The sequence below is a fragment of the Phoca vitulina genome, unplaced genomic scaffold, assembly GCF_004348235.1.
Source record: "Phoca vitulina isolate PV1807 unplaced genomic scaffold, GSC_HSeal_1.0 scaffold7, whole genome shotgun sequence".
Classification (NCBI taxonomy): domain Eukaryota; kingdom Metazoa; phylum Chordata; class Mammalia; order Carnivora; family Phocidae; genus Phoca; species Phoca vitulina.
In genome coordinates, this window is record NW_022589710.1 from 49,423,638 (window position 1) to 49,440,466 (window position 16,829).

Sequence of the window (16,829 nt, forward strand, 5' to 3'; positions counted from 1 at the left end):
TTGTTTTGTATTAGTAGGGAGTGTGGTGGAGCATATCTTTCTATTCTAAGCCTAAGTAAGCCTATTCGTTCATAATCAGTGATTATTCATATCCTACAGGAACATCAATGGTTTGGTTTGGTTAGAAGGTTGGAGTAAGGGATGAGAGTAAAGGTAGTATTAGCTCAGAAAAAAAAAAAAAAGGCAGTCCTTCTGGATTCCCCATGGAATCGTTTAAGGAGTGAAAATTATCCATTGGTGGGTAGGGGTTAGAGTCCCAGAACATCTTCCCATTAAGTCCAACCTGCTTTTCTTACAAGCCTCTGTCCACCACTCTTTTTAATAGTGATGGCAGGAAGTCACACAAGTAGCTGAGTGGCCCCTTATTAGCTCTACTCCTTATTACCTCTGGAGTCAACCCCACCACTCTCCCACCCTTAACCTAGTCCAAGTCCAGAAATGGAGACCAGAGAAGTATCAGTCCCTCTCTGGTTTTCCTGCCCTGTCCCAGCTCCCTCAGCCCTGATCTGTCCCCCTCCTCTGAGGAGATGCCTTATTGCATCCCTTTCCTTGAATTTGATCATTTTCTCTTAAGAATGAAGAAGAGGACTAAGGATAGGTAACAGGGGCCCGTGCCTCCCTGTCTCCATTCCAGGACCCTGAAGACTTTCATCACCACAAGCTCCTCTGACTCCATAGATAGCAGCTGAGCGCCTCCCCCACTTCCTGTTGGTTCTTGATGGAAACCCTCACACAGGAGACCGCTTCATTTACCGAATCTCTGCTTCCCAGTCCTTCCTGGATTTCCCAACTCCCTGGCTGTATCATTGAATATATGCTGCATAACAAAATCACTCCAAACCTTTGTTATTTATTGGCTCATGTTTTTGTGGGTCGCATAGGTGTTTTATCTGTTCCAGGCTGGCTTGGATGGAGCTAGAGATGGTCTTGATGGCCTCACTTACAGGTCTGCGGCCTCAGCTGAGCTGGCTAAGTGGCTTAGATGGCTGGGGTCTCTCTTCTTGGGATCTCTCATCTTCCAGGAGTCGAGACTGGTTTTGGCTTTCTTGGTAATGGCAATCTCAGGTCTCAGCAGCATGAGAGGGCGAGCACTGTTCAGACCTCCACTTACATCCCATTTGCTAATATGCCTGGTGCCAAACAAAGCAAGTCTCAGAGCCAACCCCGAATCAAGGGGTGGAAAAGTAGACTCAACCTCTGACGGGAGGAGTGATGAAGTCTCGTTGCAAAGGGGCATGGATATCGGGATAGGATTAGGTAGCTGTTTTGCAGAGGACTTTGGCAGAAAGCTTGGGAAATGTTGTGGCAGCTATAATTATATTTCCCTCTTAAACTTTCTCCCTCTCAACCCTAAATTCAGGACTCAGTGTGAAGTTGTAAACTAATGGCTTTCACTGAGGAATTGCCCTCCCCTCTCTTTTCTTTAAGATATGACATTTTGGAATTAATCTCGGCTCTAACTGCCATATCACATGGCCTTCTTTTTTTTTTTTTTTTCTCAACATGTCATATCACTTTGCTTAAATTGAGTTAATTGCTTTTTTAAAAATTAAATGTCCATTTTTTAAGAATTTTAATCTTGTTTTTATATTCCCTTTGGATACTTTCAAATACTTTATCTGCCTTTGTTTTGAGTATTTGTGATATATAGGTGTTATTTATGAAATGAGTTTTATTTATATAGCCTGTGTTCTTCATTTCATTTTTTTCCTTTGCTTATCTTCTTTTCTCTTTTTTTCTTTTTAACAAAGATAGTTATGCTATAAAAACAGCCCCTTGCCGATCTCTACTTTTCTCTAGACATTTTCTCTGATCTCCATACATTGTTTATCATTATCCTTTGTTTGTAGCCAGATTTGAGGCCATGCTGCAATTCTCACAAACAAATCAATTTGAATTAATTTGCCAAGTAGAGTTAACGAGGCATTGTATGAATTCAAGATACACTACAACTGCTGCATTCCCTGAGGTCATCTCTTCACTGGGAAAATTTTGATTCTTGTACCACATTGCAGTAGTGTATATCTGACCTTTGAATCTTGCACTAAATGATGCGTGGCTGCCAACTGGTTCATTTTTTGAAAAGCCTTGGAGATGCCATATAATCAAACAAATAGGAGTACAGACAATTCCTTAATTAATACCTTTGATGGGGGAGGGTTATCTTTAAAATCTCTACTCCCTGATGCTTGCTTATGCTAGGAGTCCTATTTCTAATGATGTTGTAAGTGGGAAGTTTGAGAAACATTAAAATAAGGAAACTATATTTCTTAGATAATCTTTGAAATCTGTAAAACTTAAAATTATAGACTCCTTTTCTTAAAATTGTAGACTCCTTCTCTCAAAATACAAACTGTGAGTTCCAAAGAACTCTACTCCCAGAAACCCAGAAACTGCTTTTTAATTATAAAACATAAAAAACATTTGCTTAGGCGGAACCTCAGTGGTTATGTGGACTCCCCTTCATCCCCACTCCTTCACCTCACACATCTTCATCTGTCACCAGCACGTCCTCCCTCAGAATGTAAAGGCTGGTATAAACAAAATAAATAGGAAAATCCAGTCCACCTTTTGCTGAGCAAATGGTAACAGAGTTTCTCAAAGGAGCTCAGATCTCTGGGTCTTACATGAATAATTTCCCAGATGCTTAAGGAATTGAACCCAAGCCCCTGTGAATGTTTGCTTAGTCTGAATAGAAAACTAGTTTGGGAAAAGTGTCCCAAATTTTACATTATATAAAAGGATGAATCTCTTCAACTTGAGACTGATAACATAAAAATTCTCAAGTGTTTTTATTTAACAGAAAAACTGTGATGCATTTAACCATATTTAACAAAGAATCTGATAATGGCTAAGGACTAGCATGGGCTCATCCAAGCAAGTCTCATGGAACTAGGCTAATTCTCTTTGGATGGCATTAATAAATCACAGATGAGATGCATGTTATGGACACAGTGTATCTTCATTTCCCTGAAATAGTATAAAGAGAGCTATGACAGCATCTTAAGGAGATCTGCCTCTGGTTGAGCTGAAACACTCAGATGAAGCTTTCTAGTTTCCCTGTATCTATTGTTGTGTAACAAATTACCCCAAAATTTAGTGGCTTAAAACAACAAATACATACTGTATTTTCTATAGGTCACGATTTAGTAGCAGCTTCGTTGAGTGGATCTGGCTCAAGGTGTCTGACGAGCTGACATCAAGATAGCAACTGGGGCTGCAGTCATCTCAAGACTTACCTAGGCATGGAGGATCTGGTGGCCTCAGGTCCTTGACATGTTATTCTCTCCAAAGGATTTAAGTGTCCTTATGATATAACACTAGCTTCCCTGGAGTGGGTATTGAGAGGGAGAGGGAAAAGGAGGGAGGGAGGGAGAGAAAGTTAGAGAGAAGTCACAGTGCTTTTTTTTGATCTAGTCTCTCAAGCCACACACTGTCACTTCCAACGTACCCTATTCTATAGAATTGAGTCACTAAGTTGAGCCCACATGCAAGGTTGGAGAATCAAGCTCCATCTCTTACAGTAAGGAATTTCAAAGAATTTGTGGATATTATAAAGCCACCACATAATCCTATTCTGTACATTTTTCAGGGTCTTGAATAAAGGCACAAAGATATGTTTATCAAATGTGCAGATGACATAAAGCTAAGAAATGTGTCTCCTCAAAAGACAAAAGACCTAGAGCATTTTCTTATCAGGTTGGAATGCTGTTATGAAACAAAAAAGGAATACATTTAATAGGGTGTAATTAAAGTCCTGCTTTCATGTTCATAAAGTGTATTACATGAATGCAAGATGGCCCAAACTTTGGGGGAAGCAATTCAGTTAGAAACTGTTGGGTTTTAATTGGAAATAAGCCTAATATGTGACAATGCCATGATGTGATTGTTTAGACAACTATTGCAAATCCTTATATTAACCAGGTCAAGGGTGGGTGTTACACGATACAGTGATTGTGGTCTTTAGATCCCTTGGGAATAATATATTCATTTGTAGGCATGAGGTTTAAGGTTGGTCTAAAAGACCTATAATTTATAAATACCAGGATTCCATAAGATCTAGGATTACTACACCATCTGTTTATTATGGCATCAGACATGTTGATTTTGGTGTGACTTTCCTACTCATGAGTATGAAAATGTTTTTATTTGTTGCCCATTGAAATTATCCTTCCAAACTTCCTACCTATAATCTGAACTGTATAGGAACATCACACATACATGATCTTTTTGCACCAAATATTCTAACATTCTGCCTTTAAAAACACTGAGTTTGATTTCCTCTGCATGAGAGGAATGGAAGGGGATAGGGAGTGGAGAGAGGAATGTTGCTAGAAAGAAATGAAAGAAACCAAGATTAAAGAGACACACGGTGACACAGAGGGTGGACATGCAGGAATGCATGGATCACAGGGAAGGATGACCCCAAAATAACACCGTGGCTTTTGCAACAAGGAGGAAATAAGTGATAAGAAGAAAGGCACCTGGGGGAATCTGGAAGGGATCATATGTCAAATGGTTGAAGACCGGACATTAAGGCTTTATGTTGAAAGGAAATGAAAAGATTTGACACTAAAAATTGTGTAGTGAAGTAATTCTTTTAAGTTTACCTTCATTTGAGTTTAACCCTTTTGAATCAGGTACTGATATCACAATAGCAACAATAGTAATAAGCCATTTATTGAACACTTCAGTTGTGCCACATACTGTACTAAGGACTTTATATACATTTGGTTCTCAAGACAACCCTATGTTGTAGTTATTATTATAATCCTTATTTTATATATGGAGAAATTAAAGCTTAAAGGCACACTGATGCATAGATATTTTAAACATGTTTACCAGAAAGGAACTAGACAAAATTCAGCCATTGAAATTGACTAGTCTAGCTTTAGTGCACATTTTGAAATAATTATGGAAGCAAATCGAATTTTATAGTCAATTTATATTTTAATTTATAGCATGTCATTTTTGAAAGTGGCTCTTAAAGAATAGATGCTACATAGACCTATCGTACTAAAGCAGATTCTATTAGAAATTGCTTGAAAATATCCCCTTAAATTATGAAACAAAGATATTGCAGTCACCTGGACCCTGTTTTATTAATATTCCTGGGATTGAAAGTATCCTTGATGGATGAGGAGCAAGGAGGAGAAATGAACTTTAGGAAGAGAGTTGAGAATGGCTTCAATGTGCAAGAAAAGGATAGGGAATTGTGATATATGTTCTAATTGTTGCATCAGGGCAAATGGTCGTGAGTATAATTACATTTCAACAGAAATGGCACTTTCAATTAGATTTGGGATATGAAAGAGAAGTTCAGTGTTAGCATATCTGCACAAAAGATCACCTTGGCCAGGAACAAAGGTCAGGGAATAGAGACATGGTCACTTGGATACCTGGATATAAAACACCAGGGGTACATCTCTAACATGGTCCTCATTTTCCAACATGTGTTAGGGAAAGATCCTGAGAATTAAAGTAAATCATAGACCCTCCCCATTCCCAACCTCTTTCAACTCATAAACTAAGTCCTTGCCTGGATTATTGAATTTAATTTGTATAAAACCTTGTAACAAAGGTATTGTTGTCTTCATTTTTTTAGACAAGTGAAGAAACTCTGAGACTCATCTAGATTATCAATTGGTCAAGTTCACAGAAATGGTAAATGTCTGAGGTAGGATTTCATCCAGAGTCTAACTCCACAGCCAATGCTCTTTTCACTCATGTGTGAGTCATCTTTGCTTCAACCACTTAACCCCTGTAGCCTAGAAATGGGGGATCAATACAATGACTTTGATATAGGAAGGAAACGATATGCCTTTCCACATATGTTTTCCATTTCTGAACATATCTAAAGCAATGAGACAGTATGGGCCAACACATTGGCCAAGTCAGGGTATGCCTGGGTGACCCACACTACTGTCCAGGAGCAGACATCTCATCACTTGGGAAAGGTGGTTCCCTTGGCTCACAGAACCACCTAAGTGAGTCTGAAGAAGCTTGCTTACTTAATAATGCCCTTATGCTCTGGGTCTATTAATTCACTTCCCCCAGCCGATCAGTTTTCTGCTCTAAGAGATTAATTTCTTTACCTTGGCACATGAAAGGATCAAGGCTCATAACATATAAATAGTTCTTTTTCCTTCAACCTCAAAGGTGTATTTGAGGATTAATGAGATGATGCTTATAATTGCATTTTGAGCTCTTTGGTTGAAAGGCAGTTTATAAATAACAGATATTTGTTTTTTTGTTGCAGTCCATCCATCACTTACAAGTGGCCAAACATTCTAGATGCCCTTTGGGTAGCACAACAGCCCCCTTTTTGACTCTCAGAGAGTTCATCTGGGTCAACATCAGGAACAAGACCATAGCTGAGCTTAGAGAGTTTCACCAATTCCTTTTCTTTAGTGTCTTCTATTTGCTTTGAAACTCACAAAATGTTGTTTGGGGAGAGAGACATTGTGAGAACCTCTGAAATGCCCTACTGCTTGAGCCTACTCACATCGATTTTCTCTTGCCTCTGGCTCTAATTCATAGTATTCATTCTTTGACTGTTCATTAGACCCATGGTCTCATTTTTTAGTGTCAACAAAACAATAAAGAAAACTTTTTTTTCTTTTATTCTAGGACTCAAAACAAAATGTAAAAAATACCTCTGGCATTAATTTTGCACAGATGAATGTTGTTACAGTATTCCTATTAGCATGTCCATGTGCTTGACAACATTTCAGATGGTATTTATAGGCTACCTGCAAGAAAGCATTTTCTGCCAGCCTGGTGCAAATTGCCAGAATCTTTAAGACACTCTTCCTCAACTTCGCAGCAGTATATCATCATTATCTGTGGCTGGACCAAGAAATCGCATCTGTCAGTGTCTGAATTGCTCTTTTACTTTCAGTGGTTTTAGAAACCCACTTTGTTTTGGAAATGGGGTTAGCTAAGTATATTTTAGAAGACTCAGAAATATAAAAAGCAACAGCTAGGAGATTTGGGGGATATTCAGGATGTTTCATTTTCTATGGCTTGTTGATCTTTGGAAGATAATCTTTGTGGGACAAAATGGAATATGGCCATGTTTTGAATGGAGTCCTGGTATAAAGTTCTGAGGTCATAGAAGTACACCCTGGAATCTTTGTGCTTCCCTTAGATCATTAGGAAAGAACTGAATCATATTAATAATAGTTTGCAAAACATGAATGTTTTTCATATCCCAAGTTCTGTAAATATCCTATATCTTATTATACTACCAGGTCCTACGGTGAATTGGGAAATGGGGAAACTGAGGCCAAGTCACTTGCACGAGATCACACAGCTATTGAACATTAATGTTAGAACTCAAAGCCAAATTTGTTTCCAAAGCCCATGGTCTAACTCCTGTGCTGTATTGATTATGGCTTACAGAAAATAAGTGTAATAGCTAATGAATAGGATCTGTGCTTGGACCAATAGATAATGATAATAAAGGTCTCATAAAAGTCACCTGTGCTATACAAAAGTTCTATCATTCCATTCTTCAATTTAAAAAATATTCATTCCTTTGGGACTGACAACATATTGCAACTTTACTCCTTTGGGACTGCAAAGAGAGACTGACGTATTGGGAAATTGTTGGAGGGTCAACTTGCTTTCTTTGTCTTCCTTACTCTGTTCTCTTTTTTTTATCCTAAATGGATTTGCTCAAATGTGGAAAACATGAGGTTTTGAATTCATTTCTGAATGAAGGTTGGAGCTCTGTGTGAACCAGTTGGGCCTTAATAATTTCACCTCAGAGTATTCTGCTCTTCACAATATTATAATTCAACAGTGCATGTTAGATGTGTCTCCTGGAGTTGAAATACTTGATAATAGAACCAGTGATACAAATGCAAATGAATGTAGGAGGCCAGTGGCATTAAAAAACTCAATTTCTGATAAAAAAATGCATGGGGACACACACGCACACACACACTTTTATTTTAAACAGAATAAAATGTGAGTAGTTTTCTTTTTTCTAAAATTTAGTTCTATGTAGGTGAGTGTCAGATCCATATAAGTAATTTAAGAAATGTCTATTTGAAGATCTCATGGTGCAATTTATAGATTCCTCAGTGTGTTTGAGAAGTATGGTCATTACATTTTGGTCTAATTAGTAAGGCACATATGCTTCTTTCTAGTGACATTATGACATTACTATTCATAAGGCCATTCTTTCTTGAGGATATCATCATATTGGTTGCTATATGAAATGTACAACTGAATGTCATTAAGGATTTAATATGAATGTATATGAATTTGACAAGGTTTGCTCAGCTTTCACGGTAGTCCCTGTGTATGAATTCTTATGTTTAGAAGGTTGTTTACTTTTCAGTCAATCTAGCAAAATGGGGCTTGGGGCAAATGAACTCATTCTCATGCACATGTTTCTAAAACAGTTCTTACTAATGTTTGAGATAAATTAAAATAAAAACCAACAAGAACATGAAAAGAGACTAAGAACAATGTTAATGTGGCAATTTAAACCAATTTGGTTTTCCAAATGACCTTCCATCTTTCACAACTTTTAACAGTATGCCAGATGCTATGAATCTGGTGTGGAAAACTTAAAACTTTTTTCTAAATGTCTTTAAAGCTGAGATGGAGAAGAATGACTCTCTCTCTTTCACTTTCCGATGGGTCTAAGGCTGAATCATGGCTATGCTGTCCTCCCAACATATCACTTATTGATTATCCAACATACTTTTCTCTTTTTCTAGCCTGTACCATTGCCTCAAAATGATTTTCTATGGAGCTTTAGGTTTGAAAGAGAGTGTATGGGGAGGGGATGCTTAGGAGGACAAAGAGCCCCTATGTATTCCAAGGAAGTAAGTCATTGCATCTTCTTATTTAGTTAATTTAGGTGCATATAGAACTCTGGCAGTTGGGAATTTTGGATACTTCTGATTTTGCCTGCATGTTTCTAAGAATATTTAGCTTTATATTTGTTACAGACTTCACTAATCCATTTCACAGTGAGTGGAGTGAAGGTTATCACTATATTTAGTGTTGCAGCCGACAACAGTTACAGAAAACCCAAAGTAATAGAATATATTTAAGGTGAATCTGGCACAACCCATTTGCCATTTTTCAGTATAACACTTTGTTGTAACTAAAACTTGAGAGGGGTCAAAGCTTATGAAGATGGATGATATCCCTTGTGTTATCTGTCTTCTTTAGGGTAGGATTAAGAGTACGAGATATAGGTTCTTCTCAGAAAAGTGCATGCTCCTTTTCTATGAAGACATGTGAGAGTTTACCCAACTTTATTTTTGATTAATAGAGTTCTGAATCCCTAAATCTACCAGGGAGGATCATTATAATAATCTCTAATTGGTAACTGTATTAAAAGATAAAATTAATTTCTTTCACCATGAGCTTATGGAAACACCAAGAAGTTGCCTTTCCGTTTTTTTCTCCTTACCTACACCCTCTCCCCCCATTTTTTTCTATGAGAAATAATATTCCATTCATTGTAATTTATTCTTTGATATGTTAATATATTATGTTTTATCCCAGCCACATAAGATCCCATGATGTAGGCTGGAAACATATCCATTGTTGTCTCTTTCATGAGCTTTGTTTTTGTTGTTGATGTTTTTGTTATTAGTTTTTTTATTCCTTGGGAATGAGAATGAGTCAGCTTCTTAAAATCATTTGTTCATAGCAGAAATGAATGGGGAATCTTGGAAACATCTCCCAGCATGGCCATCCCTTTCCCATGTTGCACCTCATGGAAAGCAGGTACCAGTTTAGTCACATGTCAATAATAACTTCTATAGGAAGGTGGCCCTAAGATTGAAGTGCCATGGTCATGTTCTACTCACTTGGCCTGATGCTATACTTAATCCTCACGTTCTTTCTGGGTTTTAGACTTCTTTGTAAATGATTTTCAAGACACCTGTTTTGAGATTTTGATTTCATTTTTAATGTTGTCAGTTTGGAATGGGATTCCCTAAGTTCCAATCTAGGGCTATGAGTGAAAAGTCATGAATTAGAATTCACTAGTTTTTGATCACTGTGAGGTTGGTTGATGAGATAGAACAGTTCCCAAAGTGTGGCTTCATTATTTTGTGATTTGAAGCATATTCATTAGGGGTATATCTCCACAATACCGCTCTCCAAATCTGTCCTAATTAGACAAACCATCCAGGGGTGGTAACAACAGTTACAAAAGGAATAAGGGGGCATAGTAGCAGTTAAAAGCATTATATTTGAGGTTTGAAACTAATTAGGTATTTCATGCTTGGAGGAAGTATCCCAAACAGGCTTTATGAATAGATACTTGTTCAGAAAGGACCTCTTATAGAAAGTTAAGAGAGAGAGACTAGATAAACATATAAAGCTTGCATTTATTAGTAGTAATAAAATGTAAGTGCTTAAAAGTCTGCTAATATTCTATACCTATATTTATAGCTGCTTTGATTTACAAATATTTACTTTGTGTTTTCTTTTTTAAAATGTAGAACAAGTCTGGGCAGAGGAATAGAAATGTAAAGAACCATCTATAATACTCCATCTATTTAACATAGCTGGTAGGATGCCAGGGTCTCCTTTATGGAGTAAGAAGTCTCCCTTGGCCATTCAAGGCTTAAATTGTCTTTCCCTCCACCAGAAGGTTGAGCAGTTATAAACCCTGAGAGGAGAATAAGGAAGTACATGACCCCATGCTTCTGATAAGGTCCAGTACCGTGAGATCAGATCATGCGTGACTAAGACACTGGGGGTCCCCTACCATAGATGAAGCTGGTCTGGCAGGCAAATTACTCACAAACCAGGAAAATCCTGTGCCTCCATTGACCCAATTATGGTGTGGTTGGGGTGAGATGGAGAATAGTGAAGGTAAACCCATTTCTATAAATAGCCAAAGCTCTAATTCCCATCCCATGCCACATTTCCAAAACATGAAGGAGCACTGCATAGCTAAGAGTCTCCTGACCTCAAACCTGTCAACCAAGGGCAGAGTGACTTCAACTCCACCTCTACTAAAGATAAATTGATATCTATCTCTAAAAACTTCATAAACAAACCAAAAACCTAGGATGTTTTTTAATGATGTATTGACTTTTCAGATTGTTTTTTAAGCTGTTTTTTAAACTTTAAAGGCAACACTGATAATGAACGCTTCCAAATGGTAAAACAGAAAATCCCCTTCAAATATAACCGGCCCGTAGAGGAGTGGCTGCAGGAAAAAGGTAACCGTCGTTAAAACTTTCATTTTAAAATCATTTGATTCTAAACCCTCATTTTTAAAGCCTGCAAATAAATGTTCCTTAAATGATAATCGCCTGCTGCATAAATGACTGTTTTAATTTTCATTATAATTTGTGTCAGCTTCCACCTGCCATATGTTGATAAATCATGCTATAATACATTGCCATTAAAATACAGTTAAAGGGACTAACATCTAGCTTGCTATCAGCGTGACAACCACAAACAAGAAATTCCAGGAACCTCTAAAAAAAGAAATGTATTATGGCAATTTAACCACTGCATGACATTATTTGTTAATTTGTTTTTAAATTACCTCTTATACCAAAGCTTTCTAAAGAAATTTCAAAAGTACTCTTTAAACTTACATCTTGAGGCTGTTTTGGCTTTACTCTCCAGCGTGGATAACTAAAAAAAATCAGCAGATCGACTCTTGTAACTTAAACTGCTTAAGACAAATGTTATAAGGGGAGCAGTGTTTTCTAAACATTTGTTTTTAAATGAAGAAAGAATGAGAAAGATGAATTTTGCCTTTAGATGCAAACTTAACAGAGGCAAAAGTGTTTCATAAGAGGTTAATTGTGTCCTAGTTGTTGGCTGAAACTAAAAAAAAGAAAAGAAAAGCTTTTTTTACACTTTGGTTGTGTAATACCCTTATGTGTTTGATATTTATGCAACAAAAGTGCAAGTGGCTAAGACAATGAGTTGGAAAAGAAAGGCTCATGAAAGGCAAAACAGCAGTTCTGATTTGCTGAAGAAAACAACCACTTTGTTAATAAAAGAGGGCAGCGGTTACACCTGATGTTAGAATTTTCTGTGTGGCTTCTGTTTGCTAGGATATAAACTATTATCTTTCAGTGAAGAAAATTCTCTGTTTCCAGAAGCTATGTAGTCCCTTCTTTCCCGAGCCAGTACAAGCTACCTTGTCTCAAGACCTTCAGTGAGTCCTTAAAATTCGTAGAGATTTGATTGAGTGATACATAAAAAGTAATTGAATATATTAATATGCAACTTAAGCAAACTTAATTACACTTTTAAGTTGGGTGACAACATTTAGACCCTTAAACACGGAAAATCCTCGCTGAGTCTTAACTGTTTGCCCTGTTTTTAACGTATGTGGTCTAATTAAAAATAAATTAACTCTAAAAAGCAAATAATTTTGTTTAGTAATCACCAGCTCATAAAGTCCCTTTAACACTAAAGACTATGATTGCCTCACTTTTTAAAAAGGAGAAGAAAACTAGATATGCATGTCTGAGTCTCATGTGCCTGAGAGAACTTTTTTCTTTTAATTTTATGTTAATAATATTTTCTTTTATTCCATCGCCTTTTCAACTCTAAGAGCATGCCAGGCGTTTTCATTTGTATAAACCATTATAAAGTTATGAATAGGCTTTTAGTTTTCCTTCTGATAGCATTGTTATCAGTTGGCTTTCATATAGAAGGACGAAAGGCCAACAAATCCGAGGGGGAAGGGTGGGTCACGTGGGATGGAGGGCGGCTTTCTAGTTTCTTAACCAAATATGTATGTATGTATATATGCATATAATATTGAAAATGGTTATTTGCAAACTTGGAGGTTTTCTCTTCTACACCATTTTAAGTGAAATTACTTTTTTTAATGCTTTGGGTGAGTAACATCTATTCATTCTATTGCTTTACCCCTTCCTCTGTCTAGCTAACCTTTCCTTCAAAAGGAGTAGAAAGTATATACCAAAAGACCTTGTAAAGACAACGAGTTAGAAAAGGGTAAAGATGGAAGGATGAATAGGCAGACGTATCAGGAAGCACTTGGAATGCCTCTTTGGAGTTATTTTTGTCATTGGAGAAGAGATCTGGGTCACAGCATTCCTGAGTCTGTTTTCTGGCTCTGTCTACTATTGACTGATACTTTCTGACCTTAGACAATCCACTTAACCTCTTTATATCTCAGATTTCCCATCTGGGGAGAGGAGAAATAATACTGCCTATTCCCCAAGGGTGTTCTGAAGTTTAATTAATTAGTCTTTGTGCAACACTGACTGGAGACGTGCAAAGATTTAATTTAAGCAGTATGTGAACTTGATATCCAAATGAGGTAACAATAATGACTTCCAAGAAAATGGGCACCCAAAACAAAGCAGACAGTAACCTGCTACAAACCCTGTGCTAGTATAACCAAATTTAGTATTATGGATGGTAGAACAATTCTTAGATTAGGATGTAGATATAGATATCATAGTTACTTATTATAAAAAAAATGATTGATCATAATGAATGACAGTAATGAGGTCTGACATTGATTTTGAGAAATCTGGGGCAAATGATAAAACTTACCCCAGTCTGCCCCTTATAATAACCCTTCAGAGGGAGAGGGTGGTGATGGCCAGTTCTCATTTACTCACTTACCCCTGCTTGGCTGAGAGAGGTAAATTGATCACAGGAAGAGCTGACAGGAGACTCAGTTTCCCACTCTTACTTTAGTGACTGCCTGCTTCACTCTTAACTACACAATCCAAGGTACAGAGGGCTAGGAAAGGATCCTGAAACAGCAAAAAACAAAAACAAAAACAAAAACAAAAAAGCAGATCTAGCTAGAAATAGACTGTGAAACAGACAGGCAAACAAAAATCCAAACACTTCCTATGGCATGATGGAGAACTGAAGGATAGACCACATCCTTCCCTATTTCACTCCACCAGTGTCTTGTTCTCAAGAAATCATTAGATCTCTCTGGGAATGCAGCAATAACAAGACATGGAGCAGTGGCTTCCTCCTGTGGCCCAGGAAACATGTCTTGCCCTTCTCCATGCTTGGGTTAGTTTCGAACAAGCAAAGACCCTTTTATGCAGTACACTCTGGCAACTGGAATGAAGGAGATCCAACATTTCTAGCCAGTGTAATTCAACTCTGCATTTCAATTCTCCCTGACCCTCTTTTTATTTGTAATAACTGGCAGAATAATATCACTAGGAAAATAAGGTGAGGACCATTACAGATGTGAAGTACTTTCAGAAATACTAGAAATATAAAATTTCTTACCTATAACTAGCTATCCCTATTCACTGATCATCAGTGCTCAGGCATATTCCAAAAAGGAGATGAATAAATATTATGGTTGGCCGACAGTTAAGTGAATGGAAGGGATAGCTTGACATTGGGGCTCTCTGGTGTAAGCTACCGAGTTGAGTTCTAGAGATCTCCTTTTAGGCAGCTCCTTCTTTATCATGTTAAGCTGGTCACAAAAGTCTATGCAAGGTTGAGGGTGTATTATTCTCCCCTTCTATCATGACATTTCTTTTGCAGTAAGCTTAACCCCCGTAGAAAAAGCTGTTGTCAAAGAAATAACAGTAAAGAGAGTTGAGCTCCAGGCCATTATCCAGTGTTATTGTGCACTGAACATTTTGCTACATCTTATGTGAGAAATGAGAGGCCAAAGGACAGGCGATGATGCATGTGCACTAGGCACTGAAGGAATTGGTGGGAAAATAATGGAAACCTATTAGATCCATTTTGATTGTTCCCTTAGGATCTGGACAATTCTGTTATCAAATCCAACAGATTACATTTCCATGCTCCAAATATTTTTATAGAGTGCAGATCATTTTCACTATAACAAAATTCTTTGGCCAGTTCTCCATACTGCAGTGTTTGAAGCTTCCAAAAAGCAAAAAGGTATTATTCATACATCATTCTTGACTAATATGCCCTTAAGAGTTACCCCATGAGCCATGAGCAGAACTGACTCTTGTATAAAGAGTTCCTTCTGAGCAGATACATTTTCCCTTCTCTGACTCTTCCCTTTCAACCCTTATTGTATATGTATATTCAGAGGGCATTCCACATTATACACTAGAAATTCAAGGATAGCTAATCATCGTAGAGATTTAAAGACCGTGTAATAGTGGTAGAGGTTAAGAGCCCAAACATCACAGTATGCCTCTATTCATATCAGAGATTGTGGGGTCAAAAACCTTTTAAAAATAGACTCCCTTTTAATAAGCAGGCAGGAATAACAGAACATTCCAGCCATTTATAGCTAAAATAACGCAAGTGATTAGATTAAGAATGAGTGGAATATTGTTTGATTACTGACTTAAGAAAAACTCAAAAAGGATATATTTAATTCCATTAATAAGTCTCTCCCCCTTCTCCATATGGAAAAGCAGAAGGAAATAATCTGAAGAAATAATAGCATAGAATTGCTTAGCCTTAAAAAGCTGTTCGGATTTTTCTGGGAAAGATCTAGCACTTAAGAGAGGCTTTTTTAAGTAGAGGTAGTTGGGAAGAAGATAAATTGAGTTGCACTATTCTAAACTCAATTCTGTCATGATTTCATTCTGATAGTTTTCTATTCACAGAAACACAAATGGTTCCCCAAATGGGACTCCAAATAAGTTGAACTTCTTCAACACATGAACATACCTATCGTTTTAAGGAATTTTATGTGTTGCTTTTTTCCTGAATACCCATCCCCTTTTTTTAAAAATTCATTGATTTGGAATGGCATTTTTTTCTTTCCCCCACCCCTGAAACATTATCAATGCCTGTTTATTTCCCATGTTTTAGGGAGAGATATAGTTGTGTGACCATAATCCCATTCCTCCCCCAAATTAAAAGAGGTAGGAAATTATCTGTCATCATGTTTATTAAACGGCAAGTATAGATAGAATATTATGTATTATGAAGATTTCTAGGAAATGAGGTGTTTGGTGAGTAAACTTCATTTCTATAAGTATGCAATGAATCCAAATCTTTTAATTGGAATTTAATTTAATTTCAGTTAATTTAATTATCAGTCTTTTTTTTTTTTTTAATTCAGTGTTCTGAGTCACCTCACTGAGTTTTTGTTTGCCATATATAATTCTATTTAGTTGCCATTATATGACTTTGTAGGTTAAAAATTAGTGCGATAGGTATTTATGCTTTATTACTGTCATCACCTGATTTGGGGATTACTTTCTGTCATCCACAACTACATACCCAAGAAGACTACAATACTGCAGATCTTTGAACCAAGATTTCTCTTTCCTCATAATAATGAAATAGAGACTGAATTATTTAGCTTATCTAGGATATTCAGCTAGACAGTGGAAGAGATAAACATAGTGAAATGTTACTTGCTAATGTCTATTGAATTTTTGTTATCCAGTTTTTTCCCCTTCATTTGTTCACGGAAGCCTGTTTTGATGCCTGGTCCATTGAGACCAGGCAAGGCAAAGAGAGATAACATATGGGAATAATAATGTTTCCTCCACCCAACCCACTAGGCCGGCAGTTAACCATCTTCAACACCCAGGCGCAAATAGCCATCGGTGGAAAAGACAAAGGACGTCTCTTCCAAGGCCAGCTCTCTGGGCTGTATTATGATGGTTTGAAAGTACTGAACATGGCAGCTGAGAACAACCCCAATATTAAAATCAATGGAAGTGTCCGGCTGGTGGGAGAAGTCCCGTCAATCTTGGGAACAACGCAGACGACCTCCATGCCACCAGAAATGTCTACCACTGTCATGGAAACCACCACTACAATGGCTACTACCACAACACGCAAAAATCGCTCTACAGCAAGCATTCAGGTAATCCTTTCTCCAATTCTCCAATTCTTAATTGATTCTGGTTTTT

The 16,829-nt window shown here is 37.3% G+C and overlaps 1 protein-coding gene across 35 annotated transcripts in view; it reads left to right on the plus strand.

Annotated features, from left to right (window-relative positions):
* NRXN3 (neurexin 3) overlaps positions 1-16,829 on the plus strand; it is a 1,527,623-nt gene that overhangs the window by 1,361,515 nt on the left and 149,279 nt on the right. For 26 of the 35 annotated variants that reach the window (XM_032406089.1, XM_032406055.1, XM_032406063.1 and 23 more), the window contains 2 exons: positions 11,121-11,210; positions 16,476-16,783. In XM_032406089.1, coding sequence (XP_032261980.1) covers positions 11,121-11,210; positions 16,476-16,783 — 398 coding nt within the window. The remainder of the gene's footprint in view (positions 1-11,120; positions 11,211-16,475; positions 16,784-16,829) is intronic. The other 9 variants (XM_032406090.1, XM_032406066.1, XM_032406074.1 and 6 more) reach the window with 1 other exon arrangement.